The following is a 19,681-nucleotide window of genomic DNA, read 5'->3' as shown; positions in this document are numbered from 1 at the left end:
GAACTAGGGGGCATAATCTTAGAATAAGGGGCTGCTCTTTCAAAACTGAGATGAGGAGAAACTTCTTCACTCAGAGGGTGGTGGGTCTGTGGAATTTTCTGCCCCAGGAAGCTGTGGAAGCTACATCATTAAATAAATTTAAAACAGAAATAGACAGTTTCCTAGAAGTAAAGGGAATTAGGGGTTACGGGGAGCGGGCAGGAAATTGGACATGAATTTAAATTTGAGGTTAGGATCAGATCAGCCATGATCTTATTGAATGGGGGAGCAGGCTCCAGAGGCCGATTGGCCTACTCCTGCTCCTGTTTCTTATGTTCTTATTCCATTTGCCTTCTTGATTATTTTCTGCACCTGTTCATGACACTTCAATGATCAATGTACCTGAACCCCTAAGTCCCTTTGGACATCCACTGTTTTTAACTTTTTACCATTTAGAAAGTACCCTGTTCTATCCTTTTTTGATCCAAAGTGGATGACTTCACATTTGTCTACATTGAATTCCATTTGCCACAGTTTTGCCCGTTCACCTAATCTATCAATGTCGCTTTGTAATTTTATGTTTTCATCTACACTGCTTACAATGCCACCAATCTTTGTGTCATCGGCAAACTTAGATACGAGACTTTCTATGCCTTCATCTAAGTCGTTAATAAATATTGTGAATAATTGAGGCCCCAAGATAGATCCCTGCGGGACTCCACTAGTCACATCCTGCCAATGTGAGTACCTTCCAATTATCCCTACTCTCTGTCGCCTTTCGCTCAGCCAACTTCCTAACCAAGTCCGTACTTTTCCCTCGATTCCATGGGCTTCTATCTTAGCTAACAGTCTCTTATGTGGGACCTTATCAAATGCCTTCTGGAAGTCCATATAAATAACATCCATTGACATTCCCCTGTCCACTACTTTAGTCACCTCTTCAAAAAATTCAATCAGGTTTGTCAGGCACGACCTACCTTTCACAAATCCATGCTGGCTCTCTCTGATTAACTGAAAATTCTCGAGGTGTTCAGTTACCCTATCCTTAATTATAGACTCCAGCATTTTCCCCACAACAGATGTTAGGCTAACTGGTCTATAATTCCCCAGTTTCCCTCTCTCTCCTTTCTTAAAAAGCAGAGTGATATGTGCAATTTTCCAATCTAGAGGGAGAGTTCCTGAATCTAGAGAACTTTGAAAGATTATAGTTAGGGCATCTGCAATGTACTCACCTACTTCCTTTAAAACCCTGGGATGGAAACCACCTGGTCCTGGGGATTTGTCACTCTTTAGTGCTATTATTTTCTTCATTACTGTTACTTTACTTATGTTAATTTTATCGAGTCCCTGTCCCCGATTCATTATAAGTTTTCTTGGGATTTCCGGCATGCTATCCTCTTTTTCGACTGTAAATACTGACGCAAAGTAATTGTTCAACACGTCCACCATTTCCCCATTGTCAATGACAATATCCCCACTTTCAGTTTTTAGGGGGCCAACACTGCTCCTGACCACCCTCTTTTTCCTAATATAACTATAAAAGTTCTTCGTATTGGTTTTGATATCCTTTGCGAGTTTCTTTTCATACTCTCTTTTTGTAGCCCTTACTGTCTGTTTTGTGACCCTTTGTTGATCTTTGTGTCTTTCTCATTCGCCAGGAGCTGTGCTATTTTTTGCCTTTTTGTATGCCCTTTCCTTATGTCTTATACTGTCGCTTACCTCTTTAGTTGTCCATGGCTGTTTTTTTTGGCAAGTAGAGTTCTTGCCCCTCAGGGGTATAAACCAATTCTGTATCACATTAAATGTTTCTTTAAACATTTCCCACTGATCATCAGTCGTTTTACCCATTAACAGATTTGCCCAGTTTACTGTGGACAGTCTCTGTCTCATCCCATTGAAGTCGGCCTTGCCAGGGATCTCAGTTCCAATGAAAACTATATTAATGGGATGAAAGTCTTTCCTCCGCCAGTTGGATAAGTCCTATGTGAAATAATTCAGGCCAATTTCAACCCAATTCTTCAGTGTTCTTTTCCCTGAAGGACATCCAAGAACCAATTGGGCCTTTACAACAATCCAGTAGTTTTCATAGCCTTTTTCTGTAGAAGGTTATTGAATTCAATTCACCATTTGAACTCTCAATTTTTAAAGGCACTGAAATTGGTAACACCTTTTTTTTCTGAATACCACTGGCTCTCATTCCAGATAATTAATAGACAAGTCTGAAAAGCATAAATACTTTCTCTTTAGTCCAGCTGTTGCTGCAACAGAAGTTTCAGTGCAGCTGGTAAAGCAGTTTCAATAAGACTTCCCTTGAGTCTCCCTGCTATAGTATAACTCAAAACTCAGAAATGGAGGAGGGAATTGAAATGGCACAAGGGCCACAACACAATATCTAAGATGCTGTCATGACAAATATATATTCTTTTTTCTTTTTAACCTTCTTATTTGAATTGCCCTAAAAGCAGTGTGACTGAAGGGAATTCTAATTGAAACCACTTGAGTTGTGGCTAAGGTGGAAGCATGTTTTTTTTATAGTACCTCGCTCATCATGTTTATCTGCATTCAACAGTCGCACAGCAGGAGTTTGTGCCTCCATGTTAGCTGGAGCCACTTTCCAGTGCAGTGCAGATGAGGTCTAATAGGGTAAATTCACCAATCCCAAACTCCCAGTAGAGAACTGCGCCTCTCTCTGGCTCACATTCCCTTCCATCATGGCTCTTGCGGGCACAAGGGATTGCTGCATTTTTCCTAATATTCCTTGTTCAAGCATTGAAAGGTGGTAAAAATCTGACATCTTAAAATTTTAACAACCACTAGCCAGGTTACTAAACCTGTGAATCGCTGAAAATGAATGTTCTCTGATCAAATTGAGTTTTCAACGTAATGTTGATAGAATCATAGAAGTTTACAACATGGAAACAGGCCCTTCGGCCCAACATGTCCATGTCGCCCAGTTTATACCACTAAGCTAGTCCCAATTGCCTGCACTTGGCCCATATCCCTCTATACCCATCTTACCCATGCAACTGTCCAAATGCTTTTTAAAAGACAAAATTGTACCCGCCTCTACTACTGCCTCTGGCAGCTCGTTCCAGGCACTCACCACCCTTTGAGTGAAAAAATTGCCCCTCTGGACCCTTTTGTATCTCTCCCCTCTCACCTTAAATCTATGCCCCCTCGTTATAGACTCCCCTACCTTTGGGAAAAAATTTTGACTATCTACCTTATCTATGCCCCTCATTATTTTATTGACTTCTATAAGATCACCCCTTAACCTCTTACTCTCCAGGGAAAAAAGTCTCAGTCTATCCAACCTCTCCCTATAAGTCAAACCATCAAGTCCCGGTAGCATCCTAGTAAATCTTTTCTGCACTCTTTCTAGTTTAATAATATCCTTTCTATAATAGGGTGACCAGAACTGTACACAGTATTCCAAGTGTGGCCTTACTAATGTCTTGTACAACTTCAATAAGACATCCCAACTCCTGCATTCAATGTTCTAACCAATGAAACCAAGCATGCCGAATGCCTTCTTCACCACCCTATCCACCTGTGACTCCACTTTCAAGGAGCTATGAACCTGTACTCCTAGATCTCTTTGTTCTATAACTCTCCCCAACGCCCTACCATTAACGGAGTAGGTCCTGGCCCGATTTGATCTACCAAAATGCATCACCTCACATTTATCTAAATTAAACTCCATCTGCCATTCATCGGCCCACTGGCCCAATTTATCAAGATCCCGTTGCAATCCTAGATAACCTTCTTCACTGTCCACAATGCCACCAATCTTGGTGTCATCTGCAAACTTACTATCCATGCCTCCTAAATTCTCATCCAAATCATTAATATAAATAACAAATAACAGCGGACCCAGCACCGATCCCTGAGACACACCGCTGGTCACAGGCCTCCAGTTTGAAAAACAACCCTCTACAACCACCCTCTGTCTTCTGTCGTCAAGCCAATTTTGTATCCAATTGGCTACCTCACCTTGGATCCCGTGAGATTTAACCTTATGTAACAACCTACCATGCGGTACCTTGTCAAAGGCTTTGCTAAAGTCCATGTAGACCACGTCTACTGCACAGCCCTCATCTATCTTCTTGGTTACCCCTTCAAAAAACTCAATCAAATTCGTGAGACATGATTTTCCACTCACAAAACCATGCTGACTGTTCCTAATCAGTCCCTGCCTTTCCAAATGCCTGTAGATCCTGTCTCTCAGAATACCCTCTAACAACTTACCCACTACAGATGTCAGGCTTTTCCCTGCCGCCCTTCTTAAACAAAGGCACAACATTTGCTACCCTCCAATCTTCAGGCACCTCACATGTAGCTGTCGATGATTCAAATATCTCTGCTAGGGGACCCGCAATTTCCTCCCTAACCTCCCATAACGTCCTGGGATACATTTCATCAGGTCCCGGAGATTTATCTACCCTGATGCGCGTTAAGACTTCCAGCAGCTCCCTCTCTGTAATATGTACACTCCTCAAGACATCACTATTTATTTCCCCAAGTTCCCTAACATCCATGCCTTTCTCAACCGTAAATACCGATGTGAAATATTCATTTAGGATCTCACCCATCTCTTGTGGTTCAGCACATAGATGACCTTGTTGATCCTTAAGAGGCCCTACTCTCTCCCTAGTTACTCTTTTGCCCTTTATGTATTTGTAGAAGCTCTTTGGATTCTCCTTTGCCTTATATTTTAAAAAAATCACCAATTATTTTCCTAAATTTTTCTCTCCCAAATGAGAGCAAGTGTCAAGTAAAACCAGGAGGCAGAAGCTGTGTTTGTACAGACAACTGGACTGGATGTTTATACATAGCATTATGTTCCTGCAGTCAGCAAAATGCTAAAAGGATCCATTTTTAAAACCAATGCTGTCTGCCATCTGAGATCCAAGATCCTGAAAAGGGAATTTTAATTTTTTTTTTATTAACAAAAACTGTCATGTCCAATATTATGTGCTTGTAATACCTTCAGAATTTCACACATTTTGGGGGTAATTTTAAACTAAGCCCTCGGGGGGAAACTTGTACAATCATTGCACCCTGCCCGATTTAACTTTGCATTGAAACAAAAAAAAAAGACTTGCATTTATATATCGCCTTTCATGACCTCAGGACATCCCAAACCCCCATGCAGTCAATTAAATACTTTTGAAGTGTAGTCACTGTTGTAATGCAGGAAACGCAGCGGCCAATTTGCGCACAGCAAGCTCCCACAAACAGCAATGAAATAAATGACCAGATCATCTGTTTTAGGTTAAGGGATCATTGTGGCCAGGACACGGCTGCTCTTGTTCGAATAATGCCGTGGACCCTTTTACGTCTAGCTGAGAGAGCAGACGAAGCCTTGGTTTAATGTCTCATTTGAAAGATGGCATCTCCGAAAGAGCAGCACTACCTTAGTACTGCACTGAAGTGTCAGCCTGGATTATGTGCTCAAGTCTCTGGAGTGAGAGTGCTATCACTAAGCCAAGGCCAACTCCTTGAAGTTAATGAAAAGTAAAATCGGGTGGGCTAGGTTAAACTGTCCCCACTTGTTTCAGTTTCCTAAAATATGTTTTGTGCCCCATTTTTCTTTTCTCCCAAAACAGTCTCATGTTGCTGCACAGTTCCATGGGCATCATTCCTAGTCTGGTGGCAGCCTCGTGTGAGTTTAGACATTAAGGGGTCGATTTTAGGATGGCCGAGCGGGCGCGTTCGTGGCGGAGGACTCTGAAAATTCGGGATTCCCGGGGCGGGTCCGGAGCCCGGTTCCAACCCACCCACTTCCGGGTTCCCCGATGACGCGCTTAAATGCGCACGCAGCCCCCGCATGTGGGACTCCCACCAGCAATTAAAACCGGCGGGATCCCACTTAAAGCAATTAATGTGATAGTTCAGGTCGTTTGCAGACCTGATTGGATGGATATTTTAGGAGGGGTGGGATTTTCATCTAAACTGAGTGTGTTTCCCGTACTGGGGGAAACACTCCCAATTGAAACAGACGTGTTGCAGCCACCAGTCTGTTGGAGCTGCAAAGGTCCATTTGACAGGTCGGGGGGGGAGACCCTCACTCATTTCAGGAGGCCACTCTGTCACTTTGGACAAAGTTTGGCCTCCATCACCCTCCCCCTAACACTAAAATTCACCAACTTGGAACCTCAACCCCGGTGTGCAGATACATTTACCTACATTGCGGACCCCCTCAAACGTACATCTTCCTGATGGGGGCCGCCATAGCTGCAATCATGACCTCCTCCTCGGACGAATAGCATCGCCAGCCACGCCGTCCACCTCAGACACGTGGAGCTCCACAACACAGTGCTGTGACACATCCACCTTCACAGTAGGAGGGAGGGCAACTGCAGAGAGAGATGCATCGCAGAAGGCACTACCCTCGCTACAGGGTCTACAGACCGAGGCTCAGCTTCCTGGACCTCTCTGAGGAGCAGTGCATACGGAGGCTCAGAGTCAGTTGCCAGGTAGTTGCGGACATCTGCAGCCTCCTTAATGATGAACTGCTCCTGGATGGACCGAGCAGCATCATCTTTCCTGTTGCTGTCAAAGTCACCACTGCCCTCAACTTCTTCGCCTACGGATCCTTCCAGAGTGCCACCGGGGACATCGCCGGGGTCTCTCAGTCGCCTGCACGTAAGTGCATAAGGCAGGTCACCGACTGCTTGTACTGCAGGGCCTCACACTATATCAACTTCCCCATGGATGACCTCAGCCAGACGGAAAGGGCAGTGAGATTCCATGCTGTGGCTGGCTTCCCATGGGTGCAGGGTGTAATTGATTGCACCCATATAGCAATACGAGCACCTCCACACGAGCCAGGACTGTTCATCAACAGGAAGGGCTATCATTCCATCAACACTCAGCTCATCTGTGACCACCACAAGAGATTCCTTCACATGTGCACCAGATTCCCTGGAGGAGGCCTCATCCACACCTGCCACCCATATTGAGGAGGAGGAGGAGCAACCCATGTGCAAAACAGCGGCACACCTGGCTACTCGTGAGGCCAGGGAGTCACTGATATGTGAACGCTTCTCCTAACATCAGACAGTGTGAAGAGTCCAGTCCTCATCACCTGGACAGAGGAGCGGCCACACCAGCCCCCTCCCCCGCTCCCTGCACAAAACAGTTGTGCAACTACACCTACACCCACTATAGAATGACCCAATGGGTGGCATCAAGTGTGCGTGTTCATGGTGAACCTCATGAAAGGGAGTTATTGCACAAGCCAGTCAAGAATATGCAAGACGTGGCAGTAGTGGTGATAATAATAAGATTTATTGTGAATGTGAAAGAAAACAAATATAAATAAACAACATGACAAATCATCATACACCCTTGTGCTTCCCCTTTGTGCTCACAAAACCTTTGCCTTACGTTTACAGGAACTCCGACGTGGTGCTTCCCCTGTGGCTGCAGCAGAGGTAGTGGCGGGTTGCTCTTGTCCATGCCCTGACCGATTAGGTGCTTTGCGCGGACGCCCTCTGGGTTTCCGTGCCCGTGAGGGCCCCTCCAAAGATTGCTCCACCTGCACTTGTGCAGGGGCAGACTCAACCACCTGGAGAGGAGGCAGCATTGTGGGTACTGGTTGAGAGGGGGGCAACGGGTGAGACGTGGAAGCGCTTTGAGTGGCGTTCCCTACTTCCATGTCCCCTTTCGCCATCATCCCTCTCCCAGGCATTCTGGCATCTCTTCTCCTATCAAGGCAAAACACAGTGAGGCGTGATTGATTGATGGTTGCATCGTGACCTGCTGCATGCATTGGTGTGGGTGGGGTGACCATGAGGGAGATGCATGGGAGGGTGCATGTGAGACATAGCCATGAGATTGTATGAGGATTGGGTTGCGTGGTAGTGTTCGAATGGGAACTGGGGCGGTGAGTAAGTGCAGGCAAGGTGAGGATGATGGTTGAGTGGATGTGAGGAGTGATGAGAGAGCGTTGTGGTGGCAGTGCAGAAGGAGTTGAGTGGTGGTGGAGGTGATGTGGAAGATGGAGTGTGGGAGAATGCATAAGTATACTCATTTTGGCTGACCTGGTTAGGTCATTAAAGCGCTTCCTGCACTGGACCCAGGTTCGGGAGATGTTACTGGTGCTGCTGACCTCCTCGGCCACCATGAGCCAGACCTTCTTGGTGGCAGAGGCAGGCCACTTCTTACCGTCCGCTGGGAAAAACGTTCCCCTCCTCCTCCTGACCCCATTGAGCAACACCTGGAGTGAGGAGTCTCAGAACCTTGGAGCAGCCATGCCACTGGGCTATTCCATGCTGCCAATTTGGTTGTTTGCTGCAGGTGGAGCATTGGAGGACTGCCCCTTTAAATAGGGCTCCTCCTGCTGACAGCTTGTGACGCAGATGCGCAGTGCGCCCGCGGCGCAGGTCTAGGACGGGAAACCCGGAAGCACGCGTAAGTACATTCAATTAGGCTGCGATCGCGTGCGGAGCGCCCCGATTTCACTGGGCGCGTTACCCACGCGCACAGTCGACCCCCCGCTGCCAAACCGCCTCCCTCCTAATATCGGGCCCTAAGTGTTGCAAGGTTATTCAACCATGGGGGACCCATTCTTGACCTTACCTGATGTCCACACGGATATTCCTACCAGCAGGGGTCACTGAATGATCAGTAGCCAGCAGCGGAATGGATTTTATTGCTGAGCAATAACGTGCTGTCCGTGTACCTTGCGTGTTTGTATTTCGAGCCTGAGTCGCAATAATGCCGAGGTATTAGATACTTTTTTGTGAGGGGTGAAAGGATTTGAATCTTATCTCAATGATTTACATAGTACCTGGATGTGGCTTTTGATGGAACCTGATATTTGTAGTACATCAGAATGTAGGTTGGATCGGGAGGATACAGATCTACATTCTTCCAATGTAACAACACTGTTGACCTCTTTATGTAGACCAGACATGAATTATTGTAAAATTTACTTTACCGTTCTTTCTATAGCACAGGTCAGTTCTGTAGTGATACAATGACCTTAATGCTTGCTGTTGTGCTTCAGAAAAAAATATTTATTGTTTACATGGACTTCAAAATAAAAAAGTAAACCCAACTTGTATGGTACTTTAAATTGCAGTTACAGGTCAGAAGGCCTTGTTCTAAGGATGCAGATTTTTGTACCCAAGATAACACTGGAATGTGGATCTGCAGATCATTTTCTAAGTATTTTAAATGCGTGCAACATTTTGTAAAGGTTGCATATATGAAAGTCTTCAGAAGTAGCATTGTTAGGAAAATCAGGACATGCTAACACTGATTCAATATAGAGATAATGGCGTCACTCTAGCCGCTGTTTTGACTATTTGAAGCTATTAGCATAATTATGCCAATTACCTTCCTTCCAAACAGTACAACAATCTGCCTTTTGTTAGTTGCATTCCTTTGATTTCATTCTACGTTTAAAGCTCATTTACACTGGCCCTTTTCCATGGTGTATGTGAGGAGTTCTTTGTAAATGCATGTTGCTTAAGTAATGTGGAATTGGTTCTTAAAGAAATAATATTCAGCTAGCAAGTACCTTTATAAATATAGAAAGTTCCAGAAGTAGTTGAGAGGTACTTTGCAAACAGCCATTGGATACCTCGGCTGAATATTCTTTGGGGAAGCCTTTGTAGTTCAGACACAGAAGGCACTGTCTTCTTACTCTGTGTCTGACCTTGTTGTAATCTGGGTCAGATTCAAGCTCTGCTCAGTGTGGTGTGACTGCACTTGTGAATAAAAGCTGTTTTCGATAGATCAGATGTCAATTGTACCCCTTTTGTGATGATGGACATGAGATATTCAAGTGCTACTAAATAGGTTTTGTCTGTAAAAATGACTAATATGAGAGATGAACAGTGGAAGTTTGAGCATTGTAAAAACATAATCTTTTTTTACTCAATGTGTAAAAGGAAAGTTTACATATATCAGTGTACACATATTCTGCCTCATGCATTTCTACATAGATAGCCCATTGTTTTATGAACTGTCCAGTCATCTTCAAGCATGACATTGGGGGGTGATTTTCAACTGACAGACACCCATTTCATGCCTGAAAAATGGGCGGCCAGCAACTGAAACTTGTGAATTAAAGATCCCAAGGCAGTATTCGAAGAAGAGCAGGGGCGATCTCCCAGTGTCCTGGCCAACATTTATCCCTCAACCAAAACCTAAATCAGATGATCTGGTCATTTATCTCATTACAGTTTGTGGGACCTTGCTGTGCACAATTGGCTGCCACATTTACGACATTACAACAGTGACAGCACTTCAGATGTACATCATTAGCTGTAAAGCACTTTGGGATGTCCTGAGTTTGTGAAAGGAGCTATATGAATGCAAGCCTTTCTTTCTTTCTTATTTCTATCATTACAGCTACAGTATTTTTGGAGTTCTGGAAGAGACGTCGAGCAGTTCTCACTTATGACTGGGACCTAATTGACTGGGAAGAGGAAGAGGTTAGTTTGAAAGGATTTTATGGAAACACATCCTTCTCATGAAACCTACAACCATAAGTCAGGTAACAATAATGTTAGGAACACAAGAAAGCATGGAATGAGAAAAGGCTGTTCAGAATATCAAGCCCATTCCTAGACTATGGTACTGTCTACCCTATTATGAGCTGTGCATCGTCTATTTTATCTCCTGAGGGAAAGTGCTATATCAATACTCGCAGATCCATAAAACTAAATATGCAAAACACCAGAATATCCATCTACCCTCCCGTCCCCTCTATCCATCCCTTGCTCTCTGCCCTTTACAAATAACAACCTTCTTTCCTTTCCCACCCCAGCAGTACAGAAACCATCATGTTCTGTGAAGTATTTAATCATCTGGGGAGTATATTTTCTCCTGCGCGTTGTTAAAGAAAAAATATTTTTCTAAACTATCATTATAAAGCAATGAGTATAGTAAAAGATTTTTTCTTTGGCTATGCATGCAGAGGAAAATATACCCTGCAGTCTGCAATCTATCACGATAATCTTTAATCCCATTTATTTCTCTGTTTACTGTTTGCAATATTTGTCCAAAATATCGGCTTAGAAGTTCATTGATGCCACGCCTGTTTTACAGGCATCTAAGCCTCCAATATTACATTCTGCACTCGAAGGGCACCATCCGCCACCTTGGTATAGGCTCCAGTATAGACCTACAAGGCTCACGCCTCAATCAGACGTTAGGCCTTTTGCATATGTAAATAGAGGGCCAGACACCTGTTTCAGGCCCCTTTCCCAAAATTGGGCTGCCCCGAACTCAGCCGACGTGGGCCAGCTGCGTTCAGAATAACCAGGTCTACATGCGGCCTAACCAGCGGTCTTTAAAGGGACCCCTGGAGGCCGCCACCAAAAAGGTATGTTTTTTTAAAAAATACCTACCCGAATGTGGAGCCATGATGGGCTCATCCTGGCTCCACAGCAGTCCTGAACATTGTTGCCAGCCCTCGCTCGACCCCCACCACCACAGGACCTACTTGAGGGCCGCTGCTGGGGAGGCAACCGGCCCAACTTCACCCTCGTGGAACCGGTGAGCTACTTCTAGACGCCAAATTGGCATCTGCAGCTCGCCAGCAATATTCTGATGAGGCCCGAGTCCCAATTTCAGGTGAAAACTGGGCTGAAGCAAATTTCTACCCCAATAATTTCACATCTTAAAGGAAGGTATATTTCATTTATAAACTAGAGTATATTTTATCCATATCCCTCCAGAAAGTTTTATTTCTGCCAAGTCAGCATTGCTCCAGTACATTTTTTATTCAACTCTTCTCATCGTTCAGTTGAGTGACAAACACAGTCGAGAAGCTATTGTTTCTGTCACAATCCCATGGACAGGTTATGAAATGGGATCAGGTTGGGTGGGTAGTAAAATATAATTACAGTCTGTTTGAGCTACTGGTTGAAAAAGATCCAGACAGAGTAACAGAAGTATTGTTGTGTTTGGGATTTACTTTTAAAATAAAAATAATAAATATGTTTTTTTTTGGCAGAAATTTGATAGCACAATAGCAATTAGCAGCACTCTTTTAACACAGACTAATCTCACTTGTCTAATTTTTATAAGTGGGCCTTGCAAATTATGAAAGAAACAGCATTCACAACTGTGCAGTGTGTAGTGGTGTTGAAAATCCCCCAAAATGACATTGTCATATCTTTTGATAGGAAGAGCTTCGTCCCCAGTTTGAAGCAAAATATTCCAAAAAGGAACGTGTTAATCCCATCACAGGAAAGCCCGAACCATTCCAGCCATTTGTTGATAAACTCAGCAGGCTCCTTGTATCTGTCTCAGGAATATTCTTCATGGTAAGACATAGAGAAGACGCACATGATTTTACTGTTCTGCTTTCTTCACCCCAGCTAATAATAAAAAAAAAGCTGATATTACTATAATGACAGAAAAATAATTGAGCAATTTGTGAGCTATTTTATTTATAGGCTGTGCTCTTAGTTTGCAGCCTACGTTGAGAAAGCAAACATTAGATTTGTTGATTGTTCTTCAAGCAAATGAAAACTTAAAGAACATGAATTCAGAGCTTTGCAAGTCTATAAGGATTTTGGTTTCTCAATTAAATAATTTGAGTTGAGTATCAGTAATGATGATAAAACAACATCCTGAAATGCATATAGTATAATACTGCTTATTGCATGAGCGTCACAATTAGTTTCGCTAAATTGTATTGGTAGTGATATCAATACTATTAATGATCGGGTGGCAGTGTATAATTTTCGTGTTGCACTCCCATACTCGGCTGAGAGTTCTGTTTCAAGGCTGAGTTCCAGGCCAGGGTCAGTGGAGTAGCTTTAAAAACTAAAGGCTCCACCTCATTGAGTTCAATCAATCATGAGGAAATCGATGACCTGTTACCCACTGACAGATTTTGTAGTGATCCCAGAGGCTCCACATCTCTTCCTACACCGAGTGGCAGCTGGCTCTTTTAAGCTGCTGCAGTCTCCTAAATTTTGTAGCAGCCACGATTTTCTCTTTGACATACTTGGATGCTTAAAAAGGAAACATTTGCAGGGCTAATGGGAAAGAGCAGGGGAGTGGAACTAACTGGATAGCTCTTTCAAAGAGCCGGCACAGGCATGATGGGCCGAACGGCTCCCTTCTGTGCTGTATGATTCTATAAGCAAGAGGCGGCCAGGGTTTGACCAGCCAGTCGTCCCATGAGCTTTACATGTTTTGCAGGGGTGGGGTGGGTTTCCTATAGAAATATGACATTTTTACACTTTTTTGTGATTGATTATAGTTTTCTTCCTTGTGATTAGATGGATTATCCCCTTTGTATTGAGTTAGAATATTTTGATGTTTGCTATAATGGGGTTCAGTTGGACTGTTTTATATTGTTACATTGAGGGGCCACACTGCAGTGCCACCTGTTGTCACATCTACTGGATTCTTTTGTGGTGGAATTCCGTTCACTGCTTGAGTGGGTGGTTATTTCCTTGTTTTTGGCTCCAAGTCAGCTCCTCCAAGGCCCGCTATGGTGTCCTTGGGCACGGAATGGTGTCTTTTTCCTGCTACTACATAAATAAACAGATTCTCCTCCATCCGCCACCCCTCCTAAGACTTTCGGTTTGCATCTGGAGTAGGTAAGCCCGCATCTGTTTGTCAGTCAGCCAGATGGTGATCCAGATGGTCTTCCGTTCAAATCCCAGCTTTTAGCCTGAACTTGCTGGTGCATCCCACAGGCAGTATGTGCCCATTTAGGATTAGATAGGATTTGTAACATGCAACCGCTGCCTATACGAATTTCCGAATAGTTTAAAAAAAATACATCAAAGACCTATATCGGTTGAACAAGGTCATAGTGATCGCTCACAGTGCATGAAACGAGACCACTCCGGCTTAATCCATTCTTTTGATTTGTGTTTCCTATTTACTGATCAAGGCTGTGTTTTGTATGACTACAAGTGTAAAGAGGCACCGCACTGCCATGGTAGTAGGGAGGAGGAAGGGTTCGGTTATGTTTACTGGTCCATCCTCAGAGGTTTGAGCTGACGGGTGATGCGGCCTGATGCAGGAGTGGTGCCCTTTCCTTTCCTGCCTTTGCTCGATGGTTTGACATAATTTCCTTCTTTATAATATTGCACCCAGCCCAACTATGGACTGAGTGCTGCCTTAATTAGTTACCTTTGTGTTCAGGCTTTGCCCCTTCCTTTTCCTCTCCACCTCACACTTAGCTGCAGATGTCTAGAGTTGTCTTATTCCTCGGGATTGGGCACCACTGGTTAACATGGCTGCCTTGGTTATCCTGATGTGGAGATGCCGGTGATGGACTGGGGTTGACAATTGTAAACAATTTTACAACACCAAGTTATAGTCCAACAAATTTATTTTAAATTAAATTCCACAAGCTTTCGGAGGCTTCCTCCTTCGTCGGGCGGATGGTGGAAATGATATTTTCGAATCCTTCGCATTTGAAAAACATAGAACAATGCCTGGTGAAAAACTTGATGTCTGTGTCTAAATGCGCGATCTTCTTGGTTATCAGTGGAAGGAATTCCCTGTGTCTGCAATGTTTTTTCTGTGCGATGATGTCATTGGTTGTTGGGTTCTACATATGCCCTCAGAGGGAGGAAGGGGCACGTTGCTGCCATGTTTCAGGGGAATGGAAGGGTAGAGGCAGTTAGGGCACCTAGATGGAGGTATCTTTGCTCTTTGGGATGTCCTTAAAAGAGCATGGTGGATATATCATCCTGCTCTTTGAAAGTTGTGCTTCACCTCATTAAAGGGCTTTCGATTGCTCTGAAGCTCATTGGTAGTGGTCTCCAAAGGTCAGTATGCGATGCCTCTGTAGGTTCAGCTCTCCTCTGGCTTTACTTTTATCATTATTACCTATTTGGTCTTAAAGCTGTTTGCATGAACAGCAACGATCTCTGAGGGATTGGGTTTGAAGGAGATTACGGTTAGAGTTCAGTGAGCTTTGCCCAACAATCTAATCCACCTTAGCATCCAGGTCTAGGAGGGAGATGATGTACTCTGGATAGAGAGAATTGGTCTGCCTTTCTCAAGGTCTTTGAGGATGCAGAAGATGTTTCATGTTGTCAGACCCTTGGAAATTGTACCCGGCAATCGGGAGGAGGGGGTGAAGTTGGCATTTGGGAGGGGGGACGAGGCCTGTGATCGGGAGGGCCGGGGGTGGGGGGAGGCTGGAGATCAGGGCATGGTGTTGGAGCGCGGAGGAGGGGGGAGGCTGGTGATCAGGGCCGGGGGAAGGCCGAAGGCTTGCTTGAGGTGCCCGGGGGAGAACTCATGCTCCTCCTGGCCCACAAGGAGTGCTGAAGCAGACACTTGCCTTGGGGAGTCGGCAGCTCCCGTCTTCATTTCACTGCCGAGTTTCCCAACCCATGCAGCAGCAGCTAAGTGCAAATCAGGCTCACAATTGCACATCGGGTGCCCCGATATTCTCCGCCGTAAAAATGGCGCCGGGCGCATGGACGGTGGATTGGTGTCGCGTTCCGTGCATTTCACTTTTTAATCGACCTCCCCCCGACCCTCTCCTGCCCATCGTGGGGCGGTTAATATTGAGACCAACGTTTCAGGTCGAAGACCTTTCCTCAGAACAGAGGATGGAGAGGCTTTCAGTCAGGAGTGGGTCTTTAACTGGTAATAGTGCATAGTTGGCTTGTGTGGGAGGTTCTAAGCACTCAGCCAGACTTGATTAGTCTGTTGATGTGATTTTTTGTGGTAAGTCTACCTGGAGCTTAACTAGTCAGAGCCGAGAGTTTATGACTGTACAGCGATACTGCAGAAAGTAATTAACTCACCCTGTATTGATTTTTATTAATAATGATTCTGCTGAAATGTTTTTGAGAGGAAAGTACTTGCAGTGAATCCTTTTACTGTCACTTTTTGTCACTTTCGGGTTGGCAAATTGAAAGTGAGAGCAAAATGATTTCCACGTACCAAGCACAAAGATCGAAGAGCACTGAAGTTGCTTCACCAAGAATATCCTGCAAAGATCTAATGAGAGTTGACATCTATCCACTGTATTATTTCCCTGTAGTCAATTGTGGATTATGGTTCTCCAAATTTATGGTGATTCTGCCACAATTGTTCATGATTCATCCTGAATGTCATAATGCAGCAGGGACATAGAATGCAAAAAAAAAGGAGCAAAACCAACCTCAAAATAGGGTCAAACCAACCCCATGATCTTCACCCTACGTGTTAAAAAAATAAAATCACGGCCGTATGGTGGGGAATGATTTCAAGGCTGTGATCTCATCTTTGAACTCCTGTCACAATTACAAGTCCAACAGTTTCTATGTATGACTCTGCAACGACCCGGTTCTTTTGTTCCAATGAATATAGATTTTGCTGGTCCTGGCTGCAGTGTTTGGTGTCGTGGTGTATCGCCTTGTCACAATGGAGATCTTCGCTTCTTTCCAGTGGGAGTTTGTGAAGAAAAATTGGCAGTTTGCCACAGCAGGAACTGGAGTCTGCATCAACTTTGTCATCATCATGTTTTTGAATGTGGTAAGTGCAGCAGCTCGCCCCACTTCCACCCCGCCCCAGTTGATCCTGGTCTGTCAAAGGGAAACGCTTGTGGAAATATTCAAAGTGGTAGATTTTTCAACCCACTTAGTGTGCAAAACAAATTTAAAAAAATAAACTTGCACTGTGACAATCAGCCAAGGCTGAGATATGGTGATTGGTCGAGAAAGTAAAATAGTGCACACGCAGATTGCTGAAATGCAGAAGGTTACGGGAGTTCAAACAAGAGCTTGGCCGGTGATTTTTAACAGGGCTCAGGATTTAGCTGCTGATTCAACAGCGCTTCAGTTAGGTCAAACGTGTGGATGACTAGAGTAACACTAAAGATCAAGTTAGAGGAAAATCATGTCTCACGAATTTGATTGAGTTTTTTGAAGGGCTAACCAAGAAGATAGATGAGGGCTGTGCAGTAGACGTGGTCTACATGGACTTCAGCAAAGCCTTTGACAAGGTACCGCATGGTAGGTTGTTACATAAGGTTAAATCTCACGGGATCCAAGGTGAGGTAGCCAATTGGATACAAAATTGGATTGACGACAGAAGACAGAGGGTGGTTGTAGAGGGTTGTTTTTCAAACTGGAGGCCTGTGTCCAGCGGTGTGCCTCAGGGATCGGTGCTGGGTCCGCTGTTATTTGTTATTTATATTAATGATTTGGATGAGAATTTAGGAGGCATGGTTAGTAAGTTTGCAGATGACACCAAGATTGGTGGCATTGTGGACAGTGAAGAAGGTTATCTAGGATTGCAACGGGATCTTGATAAATTGGGCCAGTGGGCCGATGAATGGCAGATGGAGTTTAATTTAGATAAATGTGAGGTGATGCATTTTGGTAGATCGAATCGGGCCAGGACCTACTCCATTAATGGTAGGGCGTTGGGGAGAGTTATAGAACAAAGAGATCTAGGAGTACAGGTTCATAGCTCCTTGAAAGTGGAGTCACAGGTGGATAGGGTGGTGAAGAAGGCATTCAGCATGCTTGGTTTCATTGGTCAGAACATTGAATACAGGAGTTGGGATGTCTTGTTGAAGTTGTACAAGACATTAGTAAGGCCACACTTGGAATACTGTGTACAGTTCTGGTCACCCTATTATAGAAAGGATATTATTAAACTAGAAAGAGTGCAGAAAAGATTTACTAGGATGCTACCGGGACTTGATGGTTTGACTTATAGGGAGAGGTTGGATAGACTGAGACTTTTTTCCCTGGAGAGTAGGAGGTTTAGGGGTGATCTTATAGAAGTCTATAAAATAATGAGGGGCATAGATAAGGTAGATAGTCAAAATCTTTTCCCAAAGGTTAGGGGAGTCTATAACGAGGGGGCATAGATTTAAGGTGAGAGGGGAGAGATACAAAAGGGTCCAGAGGGGCAATTTTTTCACTCAAAGGGTGGTGAGTGTCTGGAACGAGCTGCCAGAGGCAGTAGTAGAGGCGGGTACAATTTTGTCTTTTAAAAAGCATTTGGACAGTTACATGGGTAAGATGGGTATAGAGGGATATGGGCCAAGTGCAGGCAATTGGGACTAGCTTAGTGGTATAAACTGGGCGACATGGACATGTTGGGCCGAAGGGCCTGTTTCCATGTTGTAAACTTCTATGATTCTATTCTATTAACTTTGGGGAGGATCCTACTTCACACCTTCATATTCTGTAATTCTGTAATTAGCAAGTAACTCACCTGACTCTCCAAAGCCTTTTCACCATCTACAAGGCCCAAGTCAGGAGTGTGATGGAATACTCTCCACTTGCCTGGATGAGTGCAGCTCCAACAACACTCAAGAAGCTCGACACCATCCAGGACAAAGCAGCCTGCTTGATTGGCACCCCATCCACCACCCTAAACATTCATTCCCTTCACCACCGGCGCACAGTGGCTGCAGTGTGTACCATCCACAGGATGCACTGCAGCAACTCGCCAAGGCTTCTTCGACAGCACCTCCCAAACCCGCGACCTCTACTACCTAGAAAGACAAGACCAACAGGTACATGGGAACAACACCACCTGCACATTCCCCTCCAAGTCACACACCATCCCGACTTGGAAATATATCGCCGTTCCTTCATCGTCGCTGGGTCAAAATCCTGGAACTCCCTACCTAACAGCACTGTGAGAGAACCTTCACCACACGGACTGCAGCAATTCAAGAAGGCGGCTCACCACCACCTTCTCAAGGGCAATAAGGGATGGGCAATAATTGCTGGCCTTGAGCGAATAAAAAAAAATTCTCTAATTCACCAAAAGAATCTACATCGCAATTTTATGAAGAGCACAATGACTTACTTTCACAAGTAAAATTGTACATTGGTTAAATATTTGTTCGGTTAAACATCTAACATTTCTATATTTCTTTCTATTTTAAGGTTTATGAAAAAGTTGCCTATCTGCTTACAAATTGGGGTAAGTAAATGGGATCGCGGTACTGAAAACTGTACATATGGAATAAGTCATCAGTTAAATGATTTAGCTTCTAAAAGCATAATGTACCTGTATTGCCTCAAATGTAAAGATTAGCCAATATTGATGGCATCGCCTTTCAATTATATTGGACATAAAACTAATCATTACATATATAGACCTCCACAAAATATGTTACTTCTTAGCGCATATGTTACTTCAAAACAAAACCTGACTTTATGTTGGCCAGATATTTAGTAAGAACCTTTTTCCACTAATCATCCAAACTGCTGACACTTAAAAGTATCTTTTTAAAGACGTGCCTTCATTTTTATTTTATTACTCATCTAGACGTTATCTATTGTTGCAGAGCATCCACGTACAGAGTCTGAATGGGAGAATAGCTTTGCTCTAAAAATGTTTCTCTTCCAGTTTGTAAACCTCAACAGTTCAATCTTCTACGTAGCTTTCTTCCTAGGCAGGTGAGTGACATTAAACTATTTGGATAGATCCTCAAAACCTCACACTGTGAAGGCATTGAATTACAGCCTCCCATCACATCAAGCTGCTGACTGGCCACCAGTTTCATTTGAAAGCAAATTGGGTGACCTGTTGACGCTCTTAATTTCATGGAAATGGAATGATTCAAAATAGGAGTGCTACTCTTAAAAACCAGCATGATGGACCAGTAGTTTTTGACATTTCCAAAGCCTAGATAGGACTTTTGATTGAATACTGTATGCTAATTTCCTTTAACCATTTCTTGTTCCTAGACTCAGTGTAGTCCAGAGTATTCAGGCCAGTGGTCAAGGATGGCCTG

General features: G+C 44.1%; 1 protein-coding gene across 1 annotated transcript in view; it reads left to right on the top strand.

Annotated features, from left to right (window-relative positions):
• The window catches only part of ano3 (anoctamin 3), a 415,131-nt gene that overhangs the window by 335,136 nt on the left and 60,314 nt on the right, over nt 1–19,681 (top strand). Inside the window, exons 15-19 of the mRNA XM_067994093.1 lie at nt 10,348–10,430; nt 12,129–12,269; nt 16,285–16,449; nt 18,828–18,864; nt 19,232–19,343. Of these exons, the coding sequence (XP_067850194.1) occupies nt 10,348–10,430; nt 12,129–12,269; nt 16,285–16,449; nt 18,828–18,864; nt 19,232–19,343 (538 nt within the window). The remainder of the gene's footprint in view (nt 1–10,347; nt 10,431–12,128; nt 12,270–16,284; nt 16,450–18,827; nt 18,865–19,231; nt 19,344–19,681) is intronic.

Source organism: Heptranchias perlo, chromosome 12, assembly GCF_035084215.1.
Source record: "Heptranchias perlo isolate sHepPer1 chromosome 12, sHepPer1.hap1, whole genome shotgun sequence".
NCBI classification, from domain to species: Eukaryota; Metazoa; Chordata; class Chondrichthyes; order Hexanchiformes; family Hexanchidae; genus Heptranchias; species Heptranchias perlo.
Note: the sequence above shows the minus strand (reverse complement) of the source record. Positions and strands in the feature narration are given on the sequence as shown.